The sequence below is a fragment of the Vicugna pacos genome, chromosome 2 (assembly GCF_048564905.1).
Source record: "Vicugna pacos chromosome 2, VicPac4, whole genome shotgun sequence".
Taxonomy (NCBI): Eukaryota; Metazoa; Chordata; class Mammalia; order Artiodactyla; family Camelidae; genus Vicugna; species Vicugna pacos.
Genome location: NC_132988.1, coordinates 49,320,860 through 49,341,543, shown reverse-complemented (window position 1 = coordinate 49,341,543; position 20,684 = coordinate 49,320,860). Strand labels below are relative to the sequence as shown.

General features: G+C 39.1%; 1 protein-coding gene and 1 non-coding gene across 2 annotated transcripts in view; one reads left to right on the top strand and one right to left on the bottom strand.

The window, feature by feature from the left end:
* Positions 1–20,684, bottom strand: part of MANBA (mannosidase beta) — an 89,436-nt gene that overhangs the window by 6,230 nt on the left and 62,522 nt on the right. Inside the window, exons 13-14 of the mRNA XM_006217896.4 lie at positions 20,094–20,258; positions 5,568–5,712 (exon numbers count right to left, since the gene is read on the bottom strand). Of these exons, the coding sequence (XP_006217958.2) occupies positions 5,568–5,712; positions 20,094–20,258 (310 nt within the window). The remainder of the gene's footprint in view (positions 1–5,567; positions 5,713–20,093; positions 20,259–20,684) is intronic.
* On the top strand, positions 5,131–5,206 carry TRNAA-UGC (transfer RNA alanine (anticodon UGC)). Its single transcript has one exon. It is a non-coding gene; the product is annotated as a tRNA-Ala (tRNA).

Genomic DNA, 20,684 nt, shown 5'->3' with positions numbered 1-20,684 from the left:
GCAGACACCAGCCCCAGGATCACTGCAACCCTGCGCCTGCCTTGTCAGGACACAGCCAGAACACCAGCAGACTGGCACCAGCCCCGGGACCCTTCAGGCCCCAGCCCCACCCACCAGCAGACCAACACCAGCTCCAAGAAACCTTGAATGTCTCAGCCAGCTGCCCTGGGATTAAGCCCCACTCACCAAAGAGGCAGTACCAGGTTTAGGATACCCCCAGATCCTGCAGCCAGGCAGCCAGCCATGTCAGGAACTGGCCCTACCCATTAGCAGGCCAGTATTAGATCCAGGAACCCCAGTCCTGCAACCACCCACCCTAGAACCGAGCTCTGCTCACCAGTGAGCCAGCAGTAGCCCTGGGACCCCCAGGGTTCTGAAACCAGCAGCCTCATGACCCAGCCCCATCAATCAGTGGCCAGTAGGCCACCTACAGGCAGAGCCCAGCAACCAACTGGCTGAGTGCCAGCCATGCCTACCAGACCACTGATGGTAGCCAGCCCACCACACAGAAGGACCTATGCAGCCCACATCAGGGCACACCCCTAGAGCATACAGCTCTGGTGACCAGAGGGGAGTGTGCTGCTGAGATGCATAGAACATCTTCTAAAAGGGGCACTTCTCCAAGGTCAGGAAATATAACCAACCTACCAGATACATAGAAATAAAAAGAGCAAGTTAGGCAAAATGAGGCAACAGAGGGTATGTTCCAAACAAAGGAAGGAGATAAAGCCTCAGAAGAGCTAAGTGAAGTGGAGATAGGCCATCTACCCAAGAAAGAGTTCAAGGTAATGATCATAAAGATGATCAAAGAACTCAGGAGAAAGAATGGATGACTACAGTGAGAAGTTTAACAAAGAGAAGATATAAAGAAGAACTAAACAGATGGAACGTACAACTGAAGTGAAAAATACACTAGAAGAAATCAACCGTAGATTAAATGATAAAGAAATGGATCAGGGAGATGGATGAAAAAGGAATGAAAAGAAAACAGGACAGTTTAAGAGACCTCTAGGACAACAAGTGTACTAGCATTTGCATTAGAGGGGTCCCAGGAGAAGAAAGAGAAAAAGGCAGGGAACATATCTGAAGACACAATAGCTGAAAACGTCCCTAACCTGGGAAAGGAAACAACCAGGTCCTAGAACACAGACAGTTCCAAACACAGATCAAGCCAAAGAGGTCCTCACCAAGATACACTGTAATTAAAATGGCAAAAATTGAAAAGAATATTAAAAGGTAAGGGAAAAGCAACACATGATAAGGGCACTCCATAAGGCCATCAGCTGACTTTTCAGCAGCTCTGCAGGCCAGATGGGAGTGACGTGGTAAATTTAAAGTGATGAAAGGGAAAAACCTGTAAACAAAAATACTCTACTTAGCATGCCTTTCATTGAGATTTGATGGAGAGTTTAAAAGTTTTACAGACAAAGCCTAAAAGAATTGGGCACCACCAAACCAGCTTTACAAGAAATGGTAAAGAGACTTCTCTAAGTGAAAAAGAAAAGGCTACAAATAGAAACATGAAAATTATGAAAGGAAAAAGCTCTTTGGTACAGGCAAACACAAAGTAATAACAACCATGTACAAAGCCAGTAGGAAAGTTAAAAAATAAAAGTAGTAAAGTCATCTATATCCACAACAATTAGTTAAGGGATATACAAAAAGGTATAAAATATGGTAACAAAAACAGTAATCATGGTGAGAGTGGGAGAGTAAAAATGCAGGGTTGTTAAAATCCACTTGAAATTAAGAGATCAGCAACTTAATCGTGTATTATGTTATATTATATAGATTGCTATATATAAATTTCATGGTAACCACAAAGCAAAAATCTACAATAGATAAATACCAAATAAAGGGAAAGGAATCCAAACACTAAAAATAGTCATCAAATCAAAACGGAAGAGAACAAAAGACAGGAACAAAGAGAGCTACAAAAACAAACCCCTCGCCAAATTAACAAATTGGAAGTACATATCTATCAATAATTACTTTAAAAGTAAATGGACTAAATGTTCCAATCAAAAGATACAGAGTGGCTGAATGGATACAAAAACAAGATCCATATATATGCCATCTATAAGAGACTTCAGATCTACAGACACACACAGACTACAAAGTGAGGAGATGAAAAAAGGTATTCCACACAAATGGAAGTCAAAAAAAGCCAGGGAAGTAATATTTATGTCAGGCAAAATAGACTTTAAAAAAACCTGTTACAAGAGACAAAGAAGGACATTATATAACAAGAAATCAATCCAAGAATATATAACAAATGTAAACAGCTATGCACCCAGCATAGGAGTATTATTACATACATAAAGCGAGTATCAACAGACATAAAGGGAGAAATTGACAATAACACAGTAAGAGTAGGGACTTTAACATCTCACTTACATCAATGGACAGATTATTGAGACAGAAAATCAATAAGGAAACATCAGCTTTAAATAACACATTAGACCAAATGGACTTAACATATATACAGAACATTCCATCCCAAAGCAGCATAATACATTCTTTTCAAGCATAAATGGAACATTCTCTAGTAGTAGTTTGGTGCAGCCACTATGGAAAACAGGATGGAGGTTCCTCAAAAAACTAAAAATAGAACTACCATATGATCCAGCAATCCCACTCCTGGCTACACATCCAAAGAAAATGAAAACACTAATTTGGAAAGACACATAAACTCCAATGTTCTTAGAAGCATTATTTACAACAGCCAAGCTATAGAAGCAACCTAAGTGTCCATCAACCCATGAACGGATAAAGAAGATGTGGTATATATACATGATGGAATATTACTCAGCCATAAAAAAGAATGAAATAATGCCATTTGCAACAACATGGATGGAGCTGGGGGGTATTATGTTTAGTGAAATAAGTCAGACAGAAAGATAAATACTGTATGTTATCGCTTGTATGTGTAGTTGGAAAAATAAATGAGTGAATAGAACAGAAAGACTCACAGATATAGAGAACTAGCGGTTACTAGTGGGGGCGGGGCAAGATAGGGATAAAAGACTAAGAGGTACAAATGACTATGCATAAAATAAGCTACAAGGATATATTGTACAGCACAGGGGATATAGCCAATATTTTATAACTTTCAATGGAGTATAGTCTATAAAAAATTTGAATTACTATATTGTACACCAGAAGCTAAGTATAAACCAACTATACAATAAAAAAGAGATAAATTAAATTTTTTCAAAACACAGCTAGTTAGAACTCAAAGTCCCCTTTTCCCATAGGCACAAAATCCTCTGAGCCAGAACAAAACTACCACTATCACAACATGGCTGGCAAGTTCAGTCTGGAGAGCATCCAAACCCAAGACAGTTAATGACAGGTCCTCAAACAGAGCTGGAAGCTGTCGAGGACCTATAGAATCCTGCCGCCTGTCGGCATGTCTAGTATGCGAGATGCACAAACTAAAAAATATTTCAACATGCCTCTATTTCAGAAACAGATCCTTCTCCATAAAACAGTGCACCGCCAAACAACTTGAGAGGGAGGGGGAGAGAGAGGATAGGGGAAGTGCTTTCAGCCTTCACCAGCGCAAGCTGTTAAGATTGAGGAACATGGTTTTGAGGTTCAGCTAGGACTAATTTCTTTAGGTTTTGCAAAATTTCAACTCTCTAGTACTTCAGTTCAATTCCAACTCTTAGTATTTCCCCTTAAAAGTAACAATGGTGGGGGAAGGGAGGAGAGGCCTTTCCAATTAGATCTATGAAAAGAATGAGAACTTATATTTGCAAAGTTTTCTCATAAATGGAAGATGGCTCAGACCTGAGGTAATTTACACACTCTCCAGTGTGACATCCATCACAAGGGAAAGGCTTCAGCAATCAAGGCCACAAACAGAAGACACTCAGGAGAACAATAATCGAAGCAAAATGTCTCAGTGATACACACCCTAGTTACTAATCAGTGACAAAGTCTGGATGCCAACAAAATAGTCTGCAGAACCATGAAAATACTACATGATTTCTGGCTTTGCCATTAGCTCTGTATCCGTTCAAGTTTATAAGCCAAGCAAAACGCCCAGGTAGATTTTCAAGATACAACTATAAATGAGACAGATTTTTTAAAAAGAAATAAGAATCTGTAGATTCCAGGCAGCTACTGATCCCTTTCAAGTGTCACCATTTGATAAGAGGTGACACACCTCCTCTCCACCTGCACACACTACAAGCCAATTAGGCAGAATTAAACAGAGGCTCTGAGGCTCCCGAGAGCAGGAGCAAATATAACACAACTTGTCACAGCTTTTCCCTGGCACTTGTTTTTCTAACAGGTCCAGGAGAGGGTGACCCTCTCCATGAACACATTCTTCTGCTAGAGTTTAGGAAACAGACACATTCTTGCTCTGCCCTCATACTCTGCTACCCTTTCTGAAGAACACAGATTGGGTCATTTAAGGCAACAGTTACAAATGTTGGGCTCTCCTGTTTCTTGAACCAAAGGCAGTTTCAGAAGTCCACAACCTCATCCACAGACAGAAAGCCGGCTCAGACTCTTAGTGTCTCTGAACATCTCCTTGTCCAGCTTAAGCGTCCCAGAAAGGCCACTGCCCCACAGTTCACCCCCGATTCTCATTCAATACCCTTTCATCTGGTTGGCGCCGATAAAGAGTTTGATCAGGCAAACCTGATCAAGACTAGAGTTCCCTGCAGGAGGTGATCAGCCCTAATGAAAGCATGAGGGCAACGAGCCCCGTGGCTCTGCATTCAGCTTGTTTAACAGCCTCTCTCAGCAAAACGGCCTTGCCTCATTTTTGACCCAAAACTTTGGTTCATATTATGAACTGAACTTGGCTTCAAATCACCCATAGTGATGGCCAACGATTCATTACTCCTCCTTAATTTTTCAAATAGATGGAATAATTCAAACTACAGGTACCATGCCAGTCACCCTACCTGTTGCTCATTGAATGGGTTCAACTGATAACCCTTCCTGCTTGGATTTCTGTCTCTACTCCCTTTCCCCACAAGAGATAAAAAGGGCAAAATAAAAGTGACCTTATCGACTTGAAGGGGAGTCAGCAAAGGGACATTTTTAACACTTAGCTGGACCCACCTTTCACTTGGTTGAATTCTCCTAAACAGAAAAAGGGGTGCTGGGGGAGAAGGGTATAGCTCAGTGGTGGAGTGCATGCCTTGCATGCATGAGGTCTGGGGTTCAATCCCCCATACCTCCATTTAAAATATAAATACACCTAATTACCTCCCACCACTAAAGAGGTACTTATGTAAATGCTCCTTTTGCCCTGGAAAGTCCTCTTCAAAATTCTAAGGAACAGTTAGTAGATACAGGGCTGAGATCTTCGTGCATGAAACTTTCCCTGCATTCGCTTGCTTTTGTAACTGCACAGCACAGAACTCGTGAGGTTCCTAGAAAAAGCGAAGGTGGCTGGGGTAGCGGCAGGTCCTAGCCAGAGAGCCTCCTCTCCCCGGAGCTCTGCTTGGGTTGATCCGACCCCTCCAGCTCTGTGCTCTCTCAGTGCCCCTCCCCACAGGTACTGCCTTCTCTCACCCACACAAGAATGCTGAAACACTTACCTAGAGAAGACCAGGAAGGAGCCTGCCAGATGTCATTCAACTGCCAATAAAGGGCCCCCATGGTGTGCCCTTCTCCATCCACTATCTCGCTGCGACTGCGCCGGTAGAGTTCAGTTTCTGTTTTGACACACTGGGCCTGCATCACCTGATTCAAGGGAGACATCAGAACACAGGTGTTTTTGTTTGAGGTGAGGCTGTTTATATCTGAGAAAAATACAGGCTTGAGGGATTTTTTTTAATCAAATTGAATAAATAAGGGAATTTAATTAGTAGCATGCATACCATTATTATACTAGATCTGAAACTAACCCCTGAGCATGAGAAAGTGTTTGTAACAGCTGGGCTTGGGGGAGGCTTGGTGTCTCGTTTATTCTAACAATGGGTAATCACAGAAATAGGATGGAGTAAAAGGTTCTTTGATGGCGTAGGCAATGACTGAAAACAAAGACTGATTGCAGAACAAAAGCTATATGTACTCAAACACTTAGTCCTTGGCAGTGATGGGTTTGACTACTGTGTTCACAGATGTTAAGGAAATGTTTTATTAGAAAAAAATCTATAGGAAAAGAACATCATGACTCTGATATTGTCAAATCCCTAACCCCTTTTCCCTAGTCAAGCAATTGTTTTTATATCATGACTTATGATAGCATGACTTTTGATAATGTAACATTTCTTATGAATGCAATTCCTTCCTTATAGCAGGACAGATGGTAAATTGCAGCAGAGAGACAAGTAAATTTAGTTCTTGTTTCAGAGGCACAAAAGAACTTCATGCAGGACCCTTAATTACTGTCATCATCACTGAAAAATCAGCCTCCTTTATTGCTGCTGCTACTGACACTGTGGGCATCGCATGCTCTCAGCTCGGAGCTGTAGTTAGAAGAGGCTCACAAATAAGGGGTCATTGGGCTCATCAGGAGAGATCACCAAAAAGAACCTGGAGAGGTGATCCCAGCTGTAAGGAATCCCCAGTCAGAAAAAAAAATAGGCTTAGAGTAGGGCCTGGATTTTCACAAAGGAGGAAAAAGAAGTCTGCGGACGTGGCCACAGAGACTAAGCCCAGGTGCTTTCCTGTAAAGCTAGAAAATCCCCAATGAAGGCAGAACCTTTAGACAGAGAAGGGCTGGCTACTGAGCAAATCACAGATGAAGTCACGGCTTACATGAGGCAGAGCTGTAAAGCCCTGGAAGGGTCAGGCAAGAAGAAATCACAACCATTCCATAAATACTAAGTGCCCACATGTGTGTTGCATGATTGTAATGGTTGAGCCCCACTCCCAGCAAAAAAAAAAAAAAAAGACAGCCCACCCTCGTGGAGCTTACTGGCTTGTGTAGAAGACAGGCCTTAATCAAAGAATCATCACACAAATATATGTAAATTTTAAACAGTGAAAACTGCTAAGAAGGAGAGGTGCTCAAGGTTAGGAGCTGGATAGCACGGGAAATGGGCTTAGCTGAGGGGTGAGGAATGGCCGCAAAGTAGAGGATAGAGAAAAAGAGAGGGCAGAACCTTGCAGCCAGAGAGGATGGAGTGTGGTGAGAGCAGGGCGCACAGCGGAGAACTGAAAGAAGGCCAACGGGGCTTGAGCTCAGAAACGCAGCAGCAAAGGAAGCAAGGCTGGTGGGAAGCAGGGGCCGACCTGGGAAGGTTTGGGATGCAGCCTAAAGGCAACTGGAAGTCACGGAGAGCTTTTCAGCGAAAGGCAGAAGTGGCCAGATTTGCATTTCCAACAGGCGACTCTGACCACGAAAAGGAGTCAGGGGCTAGAGTGGATTTACGAAGGCCACTTAGAAAGCTCTTACCATCTTCCAACAAATAGACGACGCCAGCTGTGAGCAGGTAAAGAAATGCCTTTCTCTTTCAGACACCAGACCACTGGGACCATAGCGGTGATGATAGGCAAAAAACACTCGAAAGACAGTCACAGAGCAGCCAGGGCACCAACCCGAAACGACCACAGGACACTATCTGAATATATTAGTCTAACAAACACTGAGTCAGAGGGAATAACATAGAAAAATAGGCCTAAAAACTATGATCTACGACAGTCAAGTTAGTCTGCGACTATGAGATGGGCTGGGACCTGGGACCCTTTACCAGAGTCCCTGTACCTAGACAAACATCTCCTTGAGCAACAGAATACAAAGAAATTACAAGAGACTGAAAATAACTGCACTCTAGCACAGTTGGGGCAATTACGAACAAAGATACAAAAAGGCTACAAACCAACAGCCGTGTCTGAGGTGCCAGCAGCACAAGCAGGGCACTGCACGTCACCCCTGCACACAGCACCACCACCTAAGTTGTACCTCCTGCCCGACTCACTGACCCGCCCCCACCCTCGCCCCATTTAAGGAAGCACCTGGCCCCACCCCCTCGGGGAGTGAGCAAAGGCACCCGTTTCTTGTTTTCACTCCCTCAGCTGCAGCACTAGTCCCAGTAAAGCCTTGCCTGAATTTCTCCTCTGGCTTCTTATCAATTTCTATCGATTAAAGAATCCAAGGACCCGGGTCAGTAACAATTAGACCCAGGATTTCTAACCACTTTCCTTATAAACATACCAGTCTTGTCTGAACTAAACTAAACAAGAAAGAGATTTATCTACTTCTAGGCCTGGGCAGCTAGGCACAGAGAAATCAAGCCCCTTGACGAAGCGTTCACGTGTTTGCTGAGTTTACTGCACCAAATCAGTGCTGCAGAGCAGCTTTTGGAAAGTTCAGGGAAAACGAAGCAGCCAAGTGAAATCTCAGCGGAAACAGATCTGAAGGCAGCACCGATTATCAATCCATGCCCACCAGAGATTGCACCTCACATCAGCATGAAACCTTTCTGTTTCTTTTAAGAATCTGATAACACCTGAACTTATTTAAATCACCTGAGCTTCCAAACAATGCTCCCACCAACAGAGCTAAAACTGACCTGTGGGCACAAAATCAAGCCAGCCCCAGTCCCCGCGCCTGCAGCACGCCCCCAAGGCACTGAACGACAAGAAGTCTCTGTTCTCAGGCTGAGACTCTTGAAAAATCAGCCATGGCCTTATGGACTGTGTGTGAAGGGATCTCAAAGGAAAAGATGGGGAAGCCCTCATCGCACCAACGAGGAACAACATGGGGAGAGGCATTCTGGTCACCAGACATTCCAGAAGCTGCTGGCCCAGCCCTCACAGGCCAAGCAATGCTCACTGAACGGCAAACACCATGGACACTCCACTGTGGGTGCTGACCCACAGTTCTGGAACTCCCAGGACCCGCAGTAGCTCCGAGTCTGGGCCACTCCTGATACACCAAAGAAGCCAAAGAACCTGCAGCATTCTGCTGTGGGACTCGGTTCAGCGTGGACTCGGGAGGGGAACTGAGGGAGGGACATCACTCAGGACATTTGGGCCTCGAATCACTTTCCTTGGACTCAGATTTATAAAATAGGGTGAATAGGAGAAAAGTAAAAAACAGAATTTTGAGGTGAGAAACAAAGTATCAGTGTCTACCCGAGGAGGAAATTAAGTCATCTCTTTCAGGCAACAATGAAAGCGTCCAGGGCAAAGCCATACCTACTGAACCAGTCATACTCGTGCCGACTGGGTCTTATCCAAAGGACGACTAGGTGTTTTACAGACTGCCTTGGTAGAGGTGGCCTGTGTTTTCTTCACGGTGAATTTAAGTGTCTTTTCAGAGGAAAAACATCTGATGAGCAGCAGACTATTTACAATGCTCCAAATTCTTTCCAATTCTTTATGTTAACATATATTGTAACTCACAGAGATTTTTTTAATTTTTTGTTATTGAATTGCAGTTGACTTACAATGTTGTATTAGGTTCAAGTGTGCAGTAAAGTGATTCAGTTATACATATATAAATATATTCTTTTTCAGATTCCTTTCTATTTTAAATTATGACAAAGTATTGAATATAGTTCCCTGTGCTATACAGTAGGTCCTTGTTGATTCTCTATTTCATATATAGTAGTGTGTATATGTTAATCCCAAACTCCTAAGTTATCCCCAACTCCTTTCCACTTTGGTACCCACAGTTTGTTTTCTCTGTCTGTGAGTCTATTTCTGGTTTGTAAATAAATCCATTTGTATCTTTTTTTTAGATTTCACATATAAGTGATATCATATGATGTTTGTCTTTGTCTGACTTAACTTCACTTAATATGATAATCTCTAGGTCCATCCATATTGCTGCAAATGGCATTATTTCATTTTTATGGCTGAGTAATATTCCATCATATGTATACACCACATTTTCCTTATCCATTTATCTGTTGATGGACATTTAGGTTGTTTCTGTGTCTTGGCTATTGTAAATAGTGCTCCTGTGAACATTGGGGAGCATGTATGTTTTCAAATTAGAGTTTTCATCTTTTCTGGGTATATGCCCAGGAGTAGGATTGCTGGATTATATGTAACTCTATTTTAGTTTTTTAAGGAACCTCCGTACTGTTCTCCATAGTGGCTGCACCAATTTACATTCCTACCAACAGTGTAGGAGGGTTCCCTTTTCTCACACCCTCTCCAGCTTTCATTACTTGTAGATTTTTTAATGATGGCCATTCTGACTGGTGTGAGGTGATACCTCATTGTAGTTTTGATTTGCCTTTCTCTAATAATTAGCAATATTTAGCATCCTTTCATGGGCCTGGTGGCCATCTGGATGTCTTATTTGGAGAAATGTCTGTTTAGGTCTTCTGCCCATTTTTTGATTGATTTGCTTGGTTTTTTTGAGATTAAGCTGTATGAGCTGTTTGTATATTTTGGAAATTAATCCCTTGTCAGTAACATCATTTGCAAATATTTTCTCCCATTCTGGAGGTTGTCTTTTTGTTTTATTTGTGGTTTCCTTTGCTGTGCAGAAGCTTTTATGTTTATTCAGGTCTTATTTACTTATTTTTGCTTTCGTCTCCATAACTCTAGAAGACAGGTCAAAAAATATATATGGCTGTGGTTTATGTCAAAGAGTGTTCTGCCTATGTTTTCCTCTAGGAATTTTAGAGTATCCAGTCTTACCCTTAGGTCTTTAATCCATTTTGAATTTATTTTTATATAAGTCATATAAAGTTATAATTTTGTATTCTGTGCTCACTTAATTTTCACATATGTACATTTCCATGCAACGTGCCTGCATTTTCTATGTATGTTTTTAATGGCTATATAGTTATGTCATTGGTCGATTAATTATTCTCCAATAATTATGAGGTTTTTGAATGATCTCCAGTTTTTTCTTTAAATACAAGAGCTAAGAACATTTTATATTCAAATTAATTTCTTCGCTTCTTGTGTTGTCTCTTTTGGTAATAACATACAACACATTTCAAAGTCCTTGTTGCATATTGCTTTATTATGTCCCAGTCAAGAGGCTGACATAAACTGGTGGCGTCCCGGCTGCACTCAGCCCCACTCAGGGTTTAACTGGCTCACAGAGAGGGTGTTTTTTGTTTCTTATTGTTGATGGTGTTGTTCAATGTCTTAAGTCAGAGACTGCATTCTCTTTTCTGCCACAATCCCCAACATTCAAACTCTTATCCATTTAAATTATCTACCTGGCCCATAAAAACATTCGAGTTTTCAGTCCCTAAATGATTCCGATTCTCAGAACTACCTGCAAAATTTATCTATTTCTGTATATCTATTCTAAAATTTCCTTGCTGTAATTTACCTTTTCTGGTTTAACAGTTAAACATTAGTAATCCTGCAGAATTTTTAAACTTAAAAAAAATTTTTTAAATGCAAGCAGGACCCCTAACCCTGGCTAGAAATGAAAGGAAAGGAGCAGTAGGCGAGCTCTAACTAGTAGCCTACCACCCCTGAACTCAGTGTGAAAGTCATAACCGGGGCTCTTCAGGGCTCCAGGCTCTGCCCTCCCAGATGGATGGTGCCGTGTCTATTATGTGGATCTGGGATACCCAAACCAGTGGGTGCCAGTCAGGGCTAATGAATGACACTTTTGTCCATAAAAATGCAGAAGCCCACTGCCCGCTCTCCAACTTAAAGGGAAAATGTATAATCCTACTTCCCTGGAGAAAAATCTCTGGCACTGCCTCTTTTCCCGTTAAAAACTGTACCTATTTTATATACTCATGCATCCTTTCCTAAAGAGGGCAATCTCTACATTCAAGAAGAATAAATGCTTAGTCATTTTCTAGGTTACTCAATCCTGCTGTTAGCAGACAAATCTTATTTTAGTTTCAAAAATATGCCTATTTTCAGCAGCTTGCTTGATTATACTTAGGAAATCAGTCTCCTTAGAGAAATAGATGGTATGGGAAAAAGAAATTGGACCAGGACACCAAGACCTAGGTTCCAATTCCAGCTCTGCCACTGTGATGAAGGTTGCTGGCTGTCTACAGAAGCCCCTCATCCACTTCTGCCAGAGCGACAGAGCTGTAGCTCAGCTACACGCTCAGAATCACACCCTCTACCCTTGGATCCAGGGGAGCCATGTGACAAGTTCTCCTGCTACAATGGTATTTATATACTTTATTTACTTAAAATTATCCTGACAATAAGAATCAGAAGAATGAGTGAATCAATTTTCAAAATAATTTTTTTTTAAATTTCATAAAATATTATGCAGCCATTAAAAGGGATGAATTATAGCAAAACAGGTTGACTTGGTTTGGATTTCTATGAAGTAATATTCAGTGAAAAATCTAGCTGCAGAGATGTATAGTACTGTATTTCTGTAAATAGTACTAATAAACAATGACTAAAATTTTTAAAAAGAATCATCCAATAAAGCCATTTTTTTAATTGGATATAATTCATACCACACAACTCACCCTTTTACAGTTTACAACTCATTGGTTTTTAGTATAGACACAGATTGTGCATCTCCCTCCACTACTTAATTCCAGAATGTTTTCATCATCCCCCCAAAAAATCAGTGAACAGTGCCTCCTCACTCTCCCCTCTCCTCTGCTTCTGGAAACCACTCAATTACTTTCTGTCTCTATGGATTTGCCTCCTCTGGACATTTCATGTAAGTGGAATTATACAATATGTGGCCTTTTGTGACTGACTTCCTTCAGTTAGCCTCAAGTTTTCAAGGTTCATCCAGGTTGTAGTGTGCACCAGTATTTTGAACCTTTTTATTGCTGATAATATTTCCTTGTATGGATACGCCACATTTTGTTCATCCACTCATTGGCTGATAAACATTTGGATTAACTCTTTGGCTATTATGCACATTTGTGCACAAGTTTTTGTTTGAACATGTTTTCAATTTTCAATTTCCTATATACCTAAAAGTAGAATTTGTGTGTCCTCCAGTAACTCCATCTAACTTTTTGAGAAAACCACAAACTTTTCCACAGCAGCTGTACCATTTGACATTCCCACCAGCAGCATATGAGGGTTCCAATTTCTCCACATCCTTACTGTGATGGTTAACTTTATATATGAACTTGACTGGACTAAGGGATGCCTAAACAGCTGGTAAACACTACTCTGGATGTGTCTGTCAGGATGCTTTTAATGATTCAATAGACTGAATAAAGACGGTCCGTCCTCACTAATGACAGTGGGCAGCATCCAATCGGCTGATGGCCTGAATAGAACAAAACGGCAGAGAAAGGGCAAGTTCTCTCTTCTCTAGAGCTGGGACACATCTTCTCCTGCCCTTGGACACTGGAGCTCCTGGTTCTTGGGCTTTGGAACTCCGGGACTTACACCAATGACGTCTCAATTTTCAGGCCTCCAGACTCAAACTGAATTACACCACCGGCTTTCCTGTTTTCCTTCCTCTAGATAGCAGACTGTAAGACATCTCGGCCTCTATAATCATATGAGCTAATTCCTATAATAAATCTCTTTTATATGTCTGTATATATCATATTGGTTCTGTTTCTCTGGAGGATGCTGACCAATACACTTAACAAAACTTGTTATTTTCTTTTTTCTTTAATTCTAGACATACCGGTGGATATGAGTGGTATGTCATATGGTTTTGATTTGCATTTTCCTAGTGACTAATGATGTGCATCTTTTCATGTACTTATTTGTCATTTTCTTCGGAGAAATGTCTATTCAAATCTTTTACCTATCTTTAAATAGGGTTGCCTTTTTCATTACTGAGTTGTAAGAGTTTTTGATGTATTCTGGACATTAGATCCCTATTAAATAGGGATTACAAATTTTTCTCCCATTCTATAGATTATCCTTTTGCTTTTGTGATAATGTCCTTTGACACACAAATGTTTTTAATTTTGATAAATTTCATTTTTTTTCTTTGGTTGCTTATGCTTTGGTGTTATATCAAAGAAAATGTTACCTAATCAAAGTTCACAAAAATTTACACCTATGTTTTCTTCTAAGAGTTCTATACTTTTAGCTTTTACATTTTAGGTTAATTTTTGTATATGGTGTGAGGTAGAGGTCCAAATTCATCCTTTGACATGTGGATATCCAGTTGTTCTAGCACCATTTGTTCAAAACACTATTCTTTGTCCATTTCATTGTCTTAGCACCCCTGTAGAAAGTCAGTTAACCATAGATGTATGTGTTTATTTCTGGACTTTCAATTCTATTCAATTAATCCATATGTTTGTCCTTATGTCAGTACCACTCTGCCCTGATCACTATAACTTTGTCATAAGTTTTAAAAGAGTAATTGTGAGTCTTCCTAATTTGTTCTTCTTTTTCAAGATTGTTTTGACTATTCTGGCTGCCTTGCATTTCCATATAAATTTCAGGATCACTTTTTCCATTTCTCCAAAAATGGTAGTAGGAATTTTTTACTGAAGTACAGTCATAGTGTGTCGATTTCTGGTGCATAGCATAATGTTTCAGTCATATATATACAGTAGTAGGAATTTTGATAGAAATTGTGTTGAATCTGTAGCTAATTTGGGGAGTTCTGCTAGCTTAACAATAGTAAGTCTTACAATCCATGAACACAGAATGTCTTTCCATTACTTTAACTTCCTTCAACAATGTTTTATAGCTTTCAGCGTGCAAGTCTTAAATCTCTCTGGTTAAATATATTCCAAAGTATTTTATTCTTTTTGACACTACTATAAATAGGATTGTTTACTTAATTTCATTTTCAAATTGTTTATTGCTTAAAATACAACTGATATTTGTATATTAATCTTATATCCTGCAAAGGTGCTGAATTAATTCATTAGTCCTAATAGGTTTTTAGGTGTTTTTTTTGTGTGTGTGGTTTTCTATATATAAGATCGTCTCATCTGCAGATACAGTTTTTCTTCTTCCTTTCCAATTTGGATGCCTTTTATTTCATTTTCTTGCCTAATTATGTTGGCTAAAATCTCCAGTACAATGTTGAATAGAAGTGGCATCTATTGAGATGATCGTGTGGTTATTTTTCCTTTATTCTGTTAATATGGTACCTTACATTGATTGACTTTCATATGTTGAATCTTGCTGGTCTTGCAATCCTGGGATAAATCCCGATTTGTTATTGTGTAAAACCCTTTTTCTATGCTGCTGGATTTGGATTGCTAGTATTTTGTTGAAGACAAGGGATACTGGTCTATAGTTTGCTATTTTTAAATTGTAGTTATCTTTTCTTGGTATGTCTTTGTCCAGTTTCAGTATCAAGATAAAAATGTCTTCACAGAATGAATTAGGACGTGTTTTCTCCTCTTGTATTTTCTGGAAGCATTTGTGAAGGATTCTGTTAATTCTTCCTTAAATGTCATTTTAGAATTCACTAGAGAAGCATTTTTGTAGAGGGAAGTTTTTTGATTACTAACTCAGTCTCTTTATTTGTTATAAGCCTACAGTTTTCTATTTCTTCTTGAGTCAGTTTTCATAGTTTGCATCTTTCTAGGAATTTGTCCATTTCATCCAGTTTATATGACTTGTTGTCATACAACTGCTTATACTATTCCCTTATTTCCCTTTTTATTTCCATAAGGTCAATAATAATCTTCCCTCTTTCATTCCTGATTTAGTAATTTGAGTCTTCTCTTTTTTCTTCTTGGCCAGTCTAGCTAAAGGTTTTTCAATTTTGTTGATCTTTTCAAAGAACACACTTTTAGTCTTGTTCATTTTCTCTACTATTCCAACAAGGCCTTTTTTCATGTGCAAAATTTCTGAAGTCTACTTTACTTAACTGCTGAAAATTGATGTTATAATGCAACCAAACACCTCAACAGTTGTATAATTTCCCTTATCTCAGTTGTGAAGGGATATAATATTATAGTTTAAAAAGCAGAAATCTGCTCCATTCATTGCCCTGAGAACTTGGGAAAAATACTTAACCTTTCTCAGTCTCTGCTTCCTCTTGTCTAAATGGAAATTAATTAGAGACGCCTGGAGATGTTGTTAGACTTGCATGAGAAGGTATACAAAACCACCTCAGGCCCAGGACCAGGTGTTCAGTAGACAGGCAAACAATGCTGACTGCCTGACTATTAAAGTACATGATGCATATAAATATGACATACTAGTGTATAATATACTATGCTAGTAATCTCACCTTCATTCCCCTCCTTTACCCACCCTACCCCCATCCTAAAAGCTCAGCATAGCCTGGATCTCCATCATGTCTCAGTGCTGCTTACCAAACAAGAAACTGTCCCAGGCTAGCAGGTAGCATCAACACCTGACTCTCCAGCACATCTTGCTTTTTTCGCTTCATTCTTGTAATCAAGTTACTTGCACATGGGGAGTTACAATGGACCCCTAAAGAATCTGAGTCTCTCAAGGACATCCCCAAGCTTCCAGCCCTTATTAATGCTCATTAAATATGTGAAGAAGAAATGAAAGCACTAGAGGGGGCTATAAGCTAAGGGATTAGTAAAGACTGCCCAGAGCCCTGCCTCCTTCGAGGTTCCAGCAAGAGGTCACACTGGCAAAGTCAGTCACCTAACAGGTAGTTTAGATTTGTTCATGCAGATAGTCAGTCCTCAACCTAAGCAGCAAGGTCTGTGTGACACAGCTTAAAAGGGCGGGCCTAGGAATATAGGTTATTTAGAATATAATGTAACAGAATAAAGTAGGAGAATGAAAGGTGAGGCAAGATTATTTTGGAATATTAGAAGAATTAAAAAGGTAAGAGAAAAAGAAGAGAGGAAAGGATCTAAATCCAAAAAGAACTTACTGCGCAGATTTCTCAGTCAATATTTTTCTGCAAGTTGCACCAAAAGACTGCTTAACAGAGTATTTTAAAAAGTGGCACTCAGACAAGTACCCTGTTCTTCAGAACAGTATGACAGACTATGAGGAAAAGGACTGGGAGTGGGGGTGGGAACAGAGAAAATGGAACAGATATGTTACTTCTCATACACAGATTAAAGATGATTGTTCTAAAATCAAAGAAGCAAGAGGGAAAACTTGTTAGCCTAATGCTTCCTGTCTGTACTCAGTCAAGAAAGTCCAACACTGAAAACAAACAAGCAAAAATCAACCATAATTATGATTTCTTTCATCTCAGATCCCATCTAGTATATCAGAAAGTCCCAGGGAAGAATTAAGAAGGACAAGTCCAACTCCGGGCCAATGCCTGAGAGGACACTCATGCTAAAGCAGCAGATAAAAGCCATCACCAACAAAAACCATCAACAGATAATCTACTTGTACACCAGCTCCCAACCAGGTACCGCTGATGCTCATGAGTTCAGAAAGAATAATTATTCCTGTTAGTTCTTTGAAGGTGGTTTGAGGGAATAGATTAAGCAAGAGTATTAGAACGAACAGCTGGGAGGAGGAAAGCCACCATGGAGAACAACAGCTGAAAAGTTTCACACAATCACAAACGAGGACCATTCCATCTCAGACATTAAAACTGAGACACTTGTATAGAAAACTGGCTATGAAAAGCTAATTAGCATGAACTGCAACACTTTAAAAGGGACAGATATCAATATAATCCTTAAACTTCTGTTCTATGAGGTAAGTTTATAAATGGTATATCACACTGGCACAATCTCCCTAACTGATAAGATTACCATTGAAACATTAAAATTCTCTTCATGAGTTACCACCTCGCAAAAAAAGAGTATTCTTTTGGCTTACGGTTTTCTGCTTCAACTTGCATCCAGGGTTTTGTGTTTTCATACAGGAGAAAACTGCTGAGAGCGAGCATGAGTTTGGATAAAAATTGGTACATACTTAGATGCGAAGATGCAAAAATTAAAATGTGGTCATGTTTAACAAAAACGTCTGACCTCCTTCAGATCAACTCATATGACTGGGATTAGACTCTTCTCTCCCAGAATTTGAAACAAGTATAGTAAAAACATCATATAAATAAGTAGCTGCTTTCCTATAGTCTTAAGTGTGTGTATTCATAGGTCCATGAAACAAAATAGGCAAATGAAAAATGTAAACGTTAAGGTGAAAATATTATCCAAAATTTAGGTCAATTATTTTCTTTGCAAGTTAAACACAAATTTGCCACATAATTCAGCAACTTCATTTACATATTTCTAACCATGAGAAATGAAATTATAGGTACAAAGATTTATATGCAAATATCCATAGCAGAAGAGTCAAAATGTGGAAATAATCCAAATGTCCATCAACTGATGGAGAGATAAGTAAAACATGATACATGCATACAAAAGAATACTATTTAGCAAGAAAGAGGAGTGAAGTGCAGATATATGTTGTAACACGGAAGAACTTGGTGAAAGGAGCCACATACCAAAGATCACATATCGTATGATTCCAGTCACATGAAATGTTGAGAGAACTAAAATCTACAGAAACGGAAAGCAAGTTAATGTTTACCTGGGGTTGAAAGAGAGAAAGAAGAGTGATTGCAATTGGGCAAGAGGGATCTCTTTGTAGTATCAGAATGTTCTAAAATTGGATTATGGCAATGGTCACGTGACTCAATAAGTACACTAAAAATCACTTAACTGTATACTTAAAATGAGTGACTTTTATGGTATGTCAATTATATCTCAATAGAGCTGTTTAAAAATAATCCAGTAAGCTGCATAATGTAACATGAGCAGATTTTAAATGTACAACTCAGTGAATTTTAACATACATATACACCCATGTAACCAGTACTCAGATCAAGATACAAAACTTTTTTAGCACTCCAGCAAGTTTCCTCATAGCCTTTCCTAATTATAATCCACCATCTTCTTCTGCAAGGGTGTTTACCACTAATTTTCTCTAAACCATCTTGATTCATTTTGTCTATAGTGAAACTTCAATATTTCTTTTGCTCAACATGTCTTTGAGATTCACCCAAACAGCTGATATCAGTAGTTCATTTCTTTTTATTGCTGTGGAGTATTCCACTGTATAAATATTCCACAATTTGTTTATAAATTCTCCTGTTAAAGAACATTTAGGTTGTTTCCAGTATGGAGCTATTATGAATAAAGCTGCAATGAACATTATTTTAGATGTCTGTTGGCAGATGTATGCACTCATTTTTCTTGGGTACATAGCTAGGAGTAGAAATGCTGATTCAAAGAAGAATCAAATGTTTAGCTTGGATAGAAACTGTCATAAAATTTTCCAGTGTTTAAACAAATTTCCACTCCTACTAACAATGTCTAAAAGTTCCAGCTGTCCCACCTCCTCACCAACAATTGGTATTGTCAATCTTTCTAATTTTAGCCATTGTGCTAAAATTACATTGTGTACATAGGGTGTAGGAGCATCCTGGCATGGCTCTAATTTGTATTTCTTTGATTAAGAATGAAATTAAGCATATTTTCATATACTTCCTGACCATCTGGTTAGCTTCTCTGAGGAAGTGCCTGTTCAGGGTTCTTGTCCATTTTTTAATAGGTTAGCTGTCTTTTTCTTACGGCTTTACAGAAGTTCTTTATTTTAAATACAAATCTTTTTATCAGATGTACATATTACAAACATTGTACCCCAATCTGTGGCTTGCATTTTCTCTCTCTTAATGTTGCCTTTGATATGCAAAAGTCCATAATTTTAATGAAGTCCAATTTATTATTTTTTTTCATAGTCAGTGTTTTTTATGTCTTGTTTAAGAAATCATTTTCCTGAACCAAGGTCATGAAGATATTCTCCTACGTTTTCTCCTAGAAGCTTTATTGTATTACATTTCACAGTTGAGTGTTTGATCAGTGATCAAATTAATTTTTGTATATGGAGTCACAGTTTATTTATTTCCCAGAAAGATACCCCCTTGATACAGTGCTGTTTGCTGATAAGACTATCTTTTCCCACAGGATTGCAGTGGCATTGTGACCGTAAATCAGGTGACCATACTATACATGAGTCTGTTTCTAGATTCCTATTGTGTTCCGTTGTCCCAGTTGATCCTTGGTAAACGCTACAGACTTAATTACACAACCCTGATAGTAATTTTGAGCCAGGGGACATTTTAACACACAATTTGTTGTAGAACTTTGTAAGCTGTTCTTGTAAGAGAGACGAATGCCAAAAATTAACTATGTCAAGTCTTACATGTCATCATGTATCTATTTTGAAGATCATTTTTTTAAATCAGCAAAATGAAAACCTGAATATTTTTTCACCACGCAAGGTTTACAGAATCTACGAGATCTCTTTATGTTAACGGCAGCTACCTGTTGCACCCCAGAGTGAAAATGGCTTACCTGAGTAAGATAAATAGTGTCTCTGAACATGCGTAATCGATCTGCACTTTGGGGGAGTTTGAAGTGAAGTCTCGCCTGGTGGAGCATTTCAGAGTTACCATTTGCATGATGTTGTCGATGAAGTGAAAAATTGCTTTTGTAAAACCAATCCTCTTCAGACGAAACCTTTCAAGTAAAGAGTAAGTGGTTTAAATTGGGAAGTCAGGAATGAAACTGCTCTCCTTCACATCCCTGACAAACTTGAAAAGTACTACACAGTGCGAAAGATCTCAGGGTTTGTTCTGTGACTCTGATTTCATACGTATTTTTGTCATCATACTTGTTATTGGTCAAAGATCAGCCTTATTCAAACCTAGAAAGTTACAATTTGATATTTCTACCAAAAAGTCTTATCAAAACATTCTTGTTTTTTTAAACACTCATGTGCATTTTAAATGTCATTTTATCTAAGTAAATAAACTGTCAAAACTGAATAATGAACTGAAATCAAAATTCTTTTTAAACCATCAATTCTTTGCAATAATACAATATCCAATTAAGATGGTAAATGCTTTAGTACTTGCTCATTTGCTTCTCAATGATTACTAAATA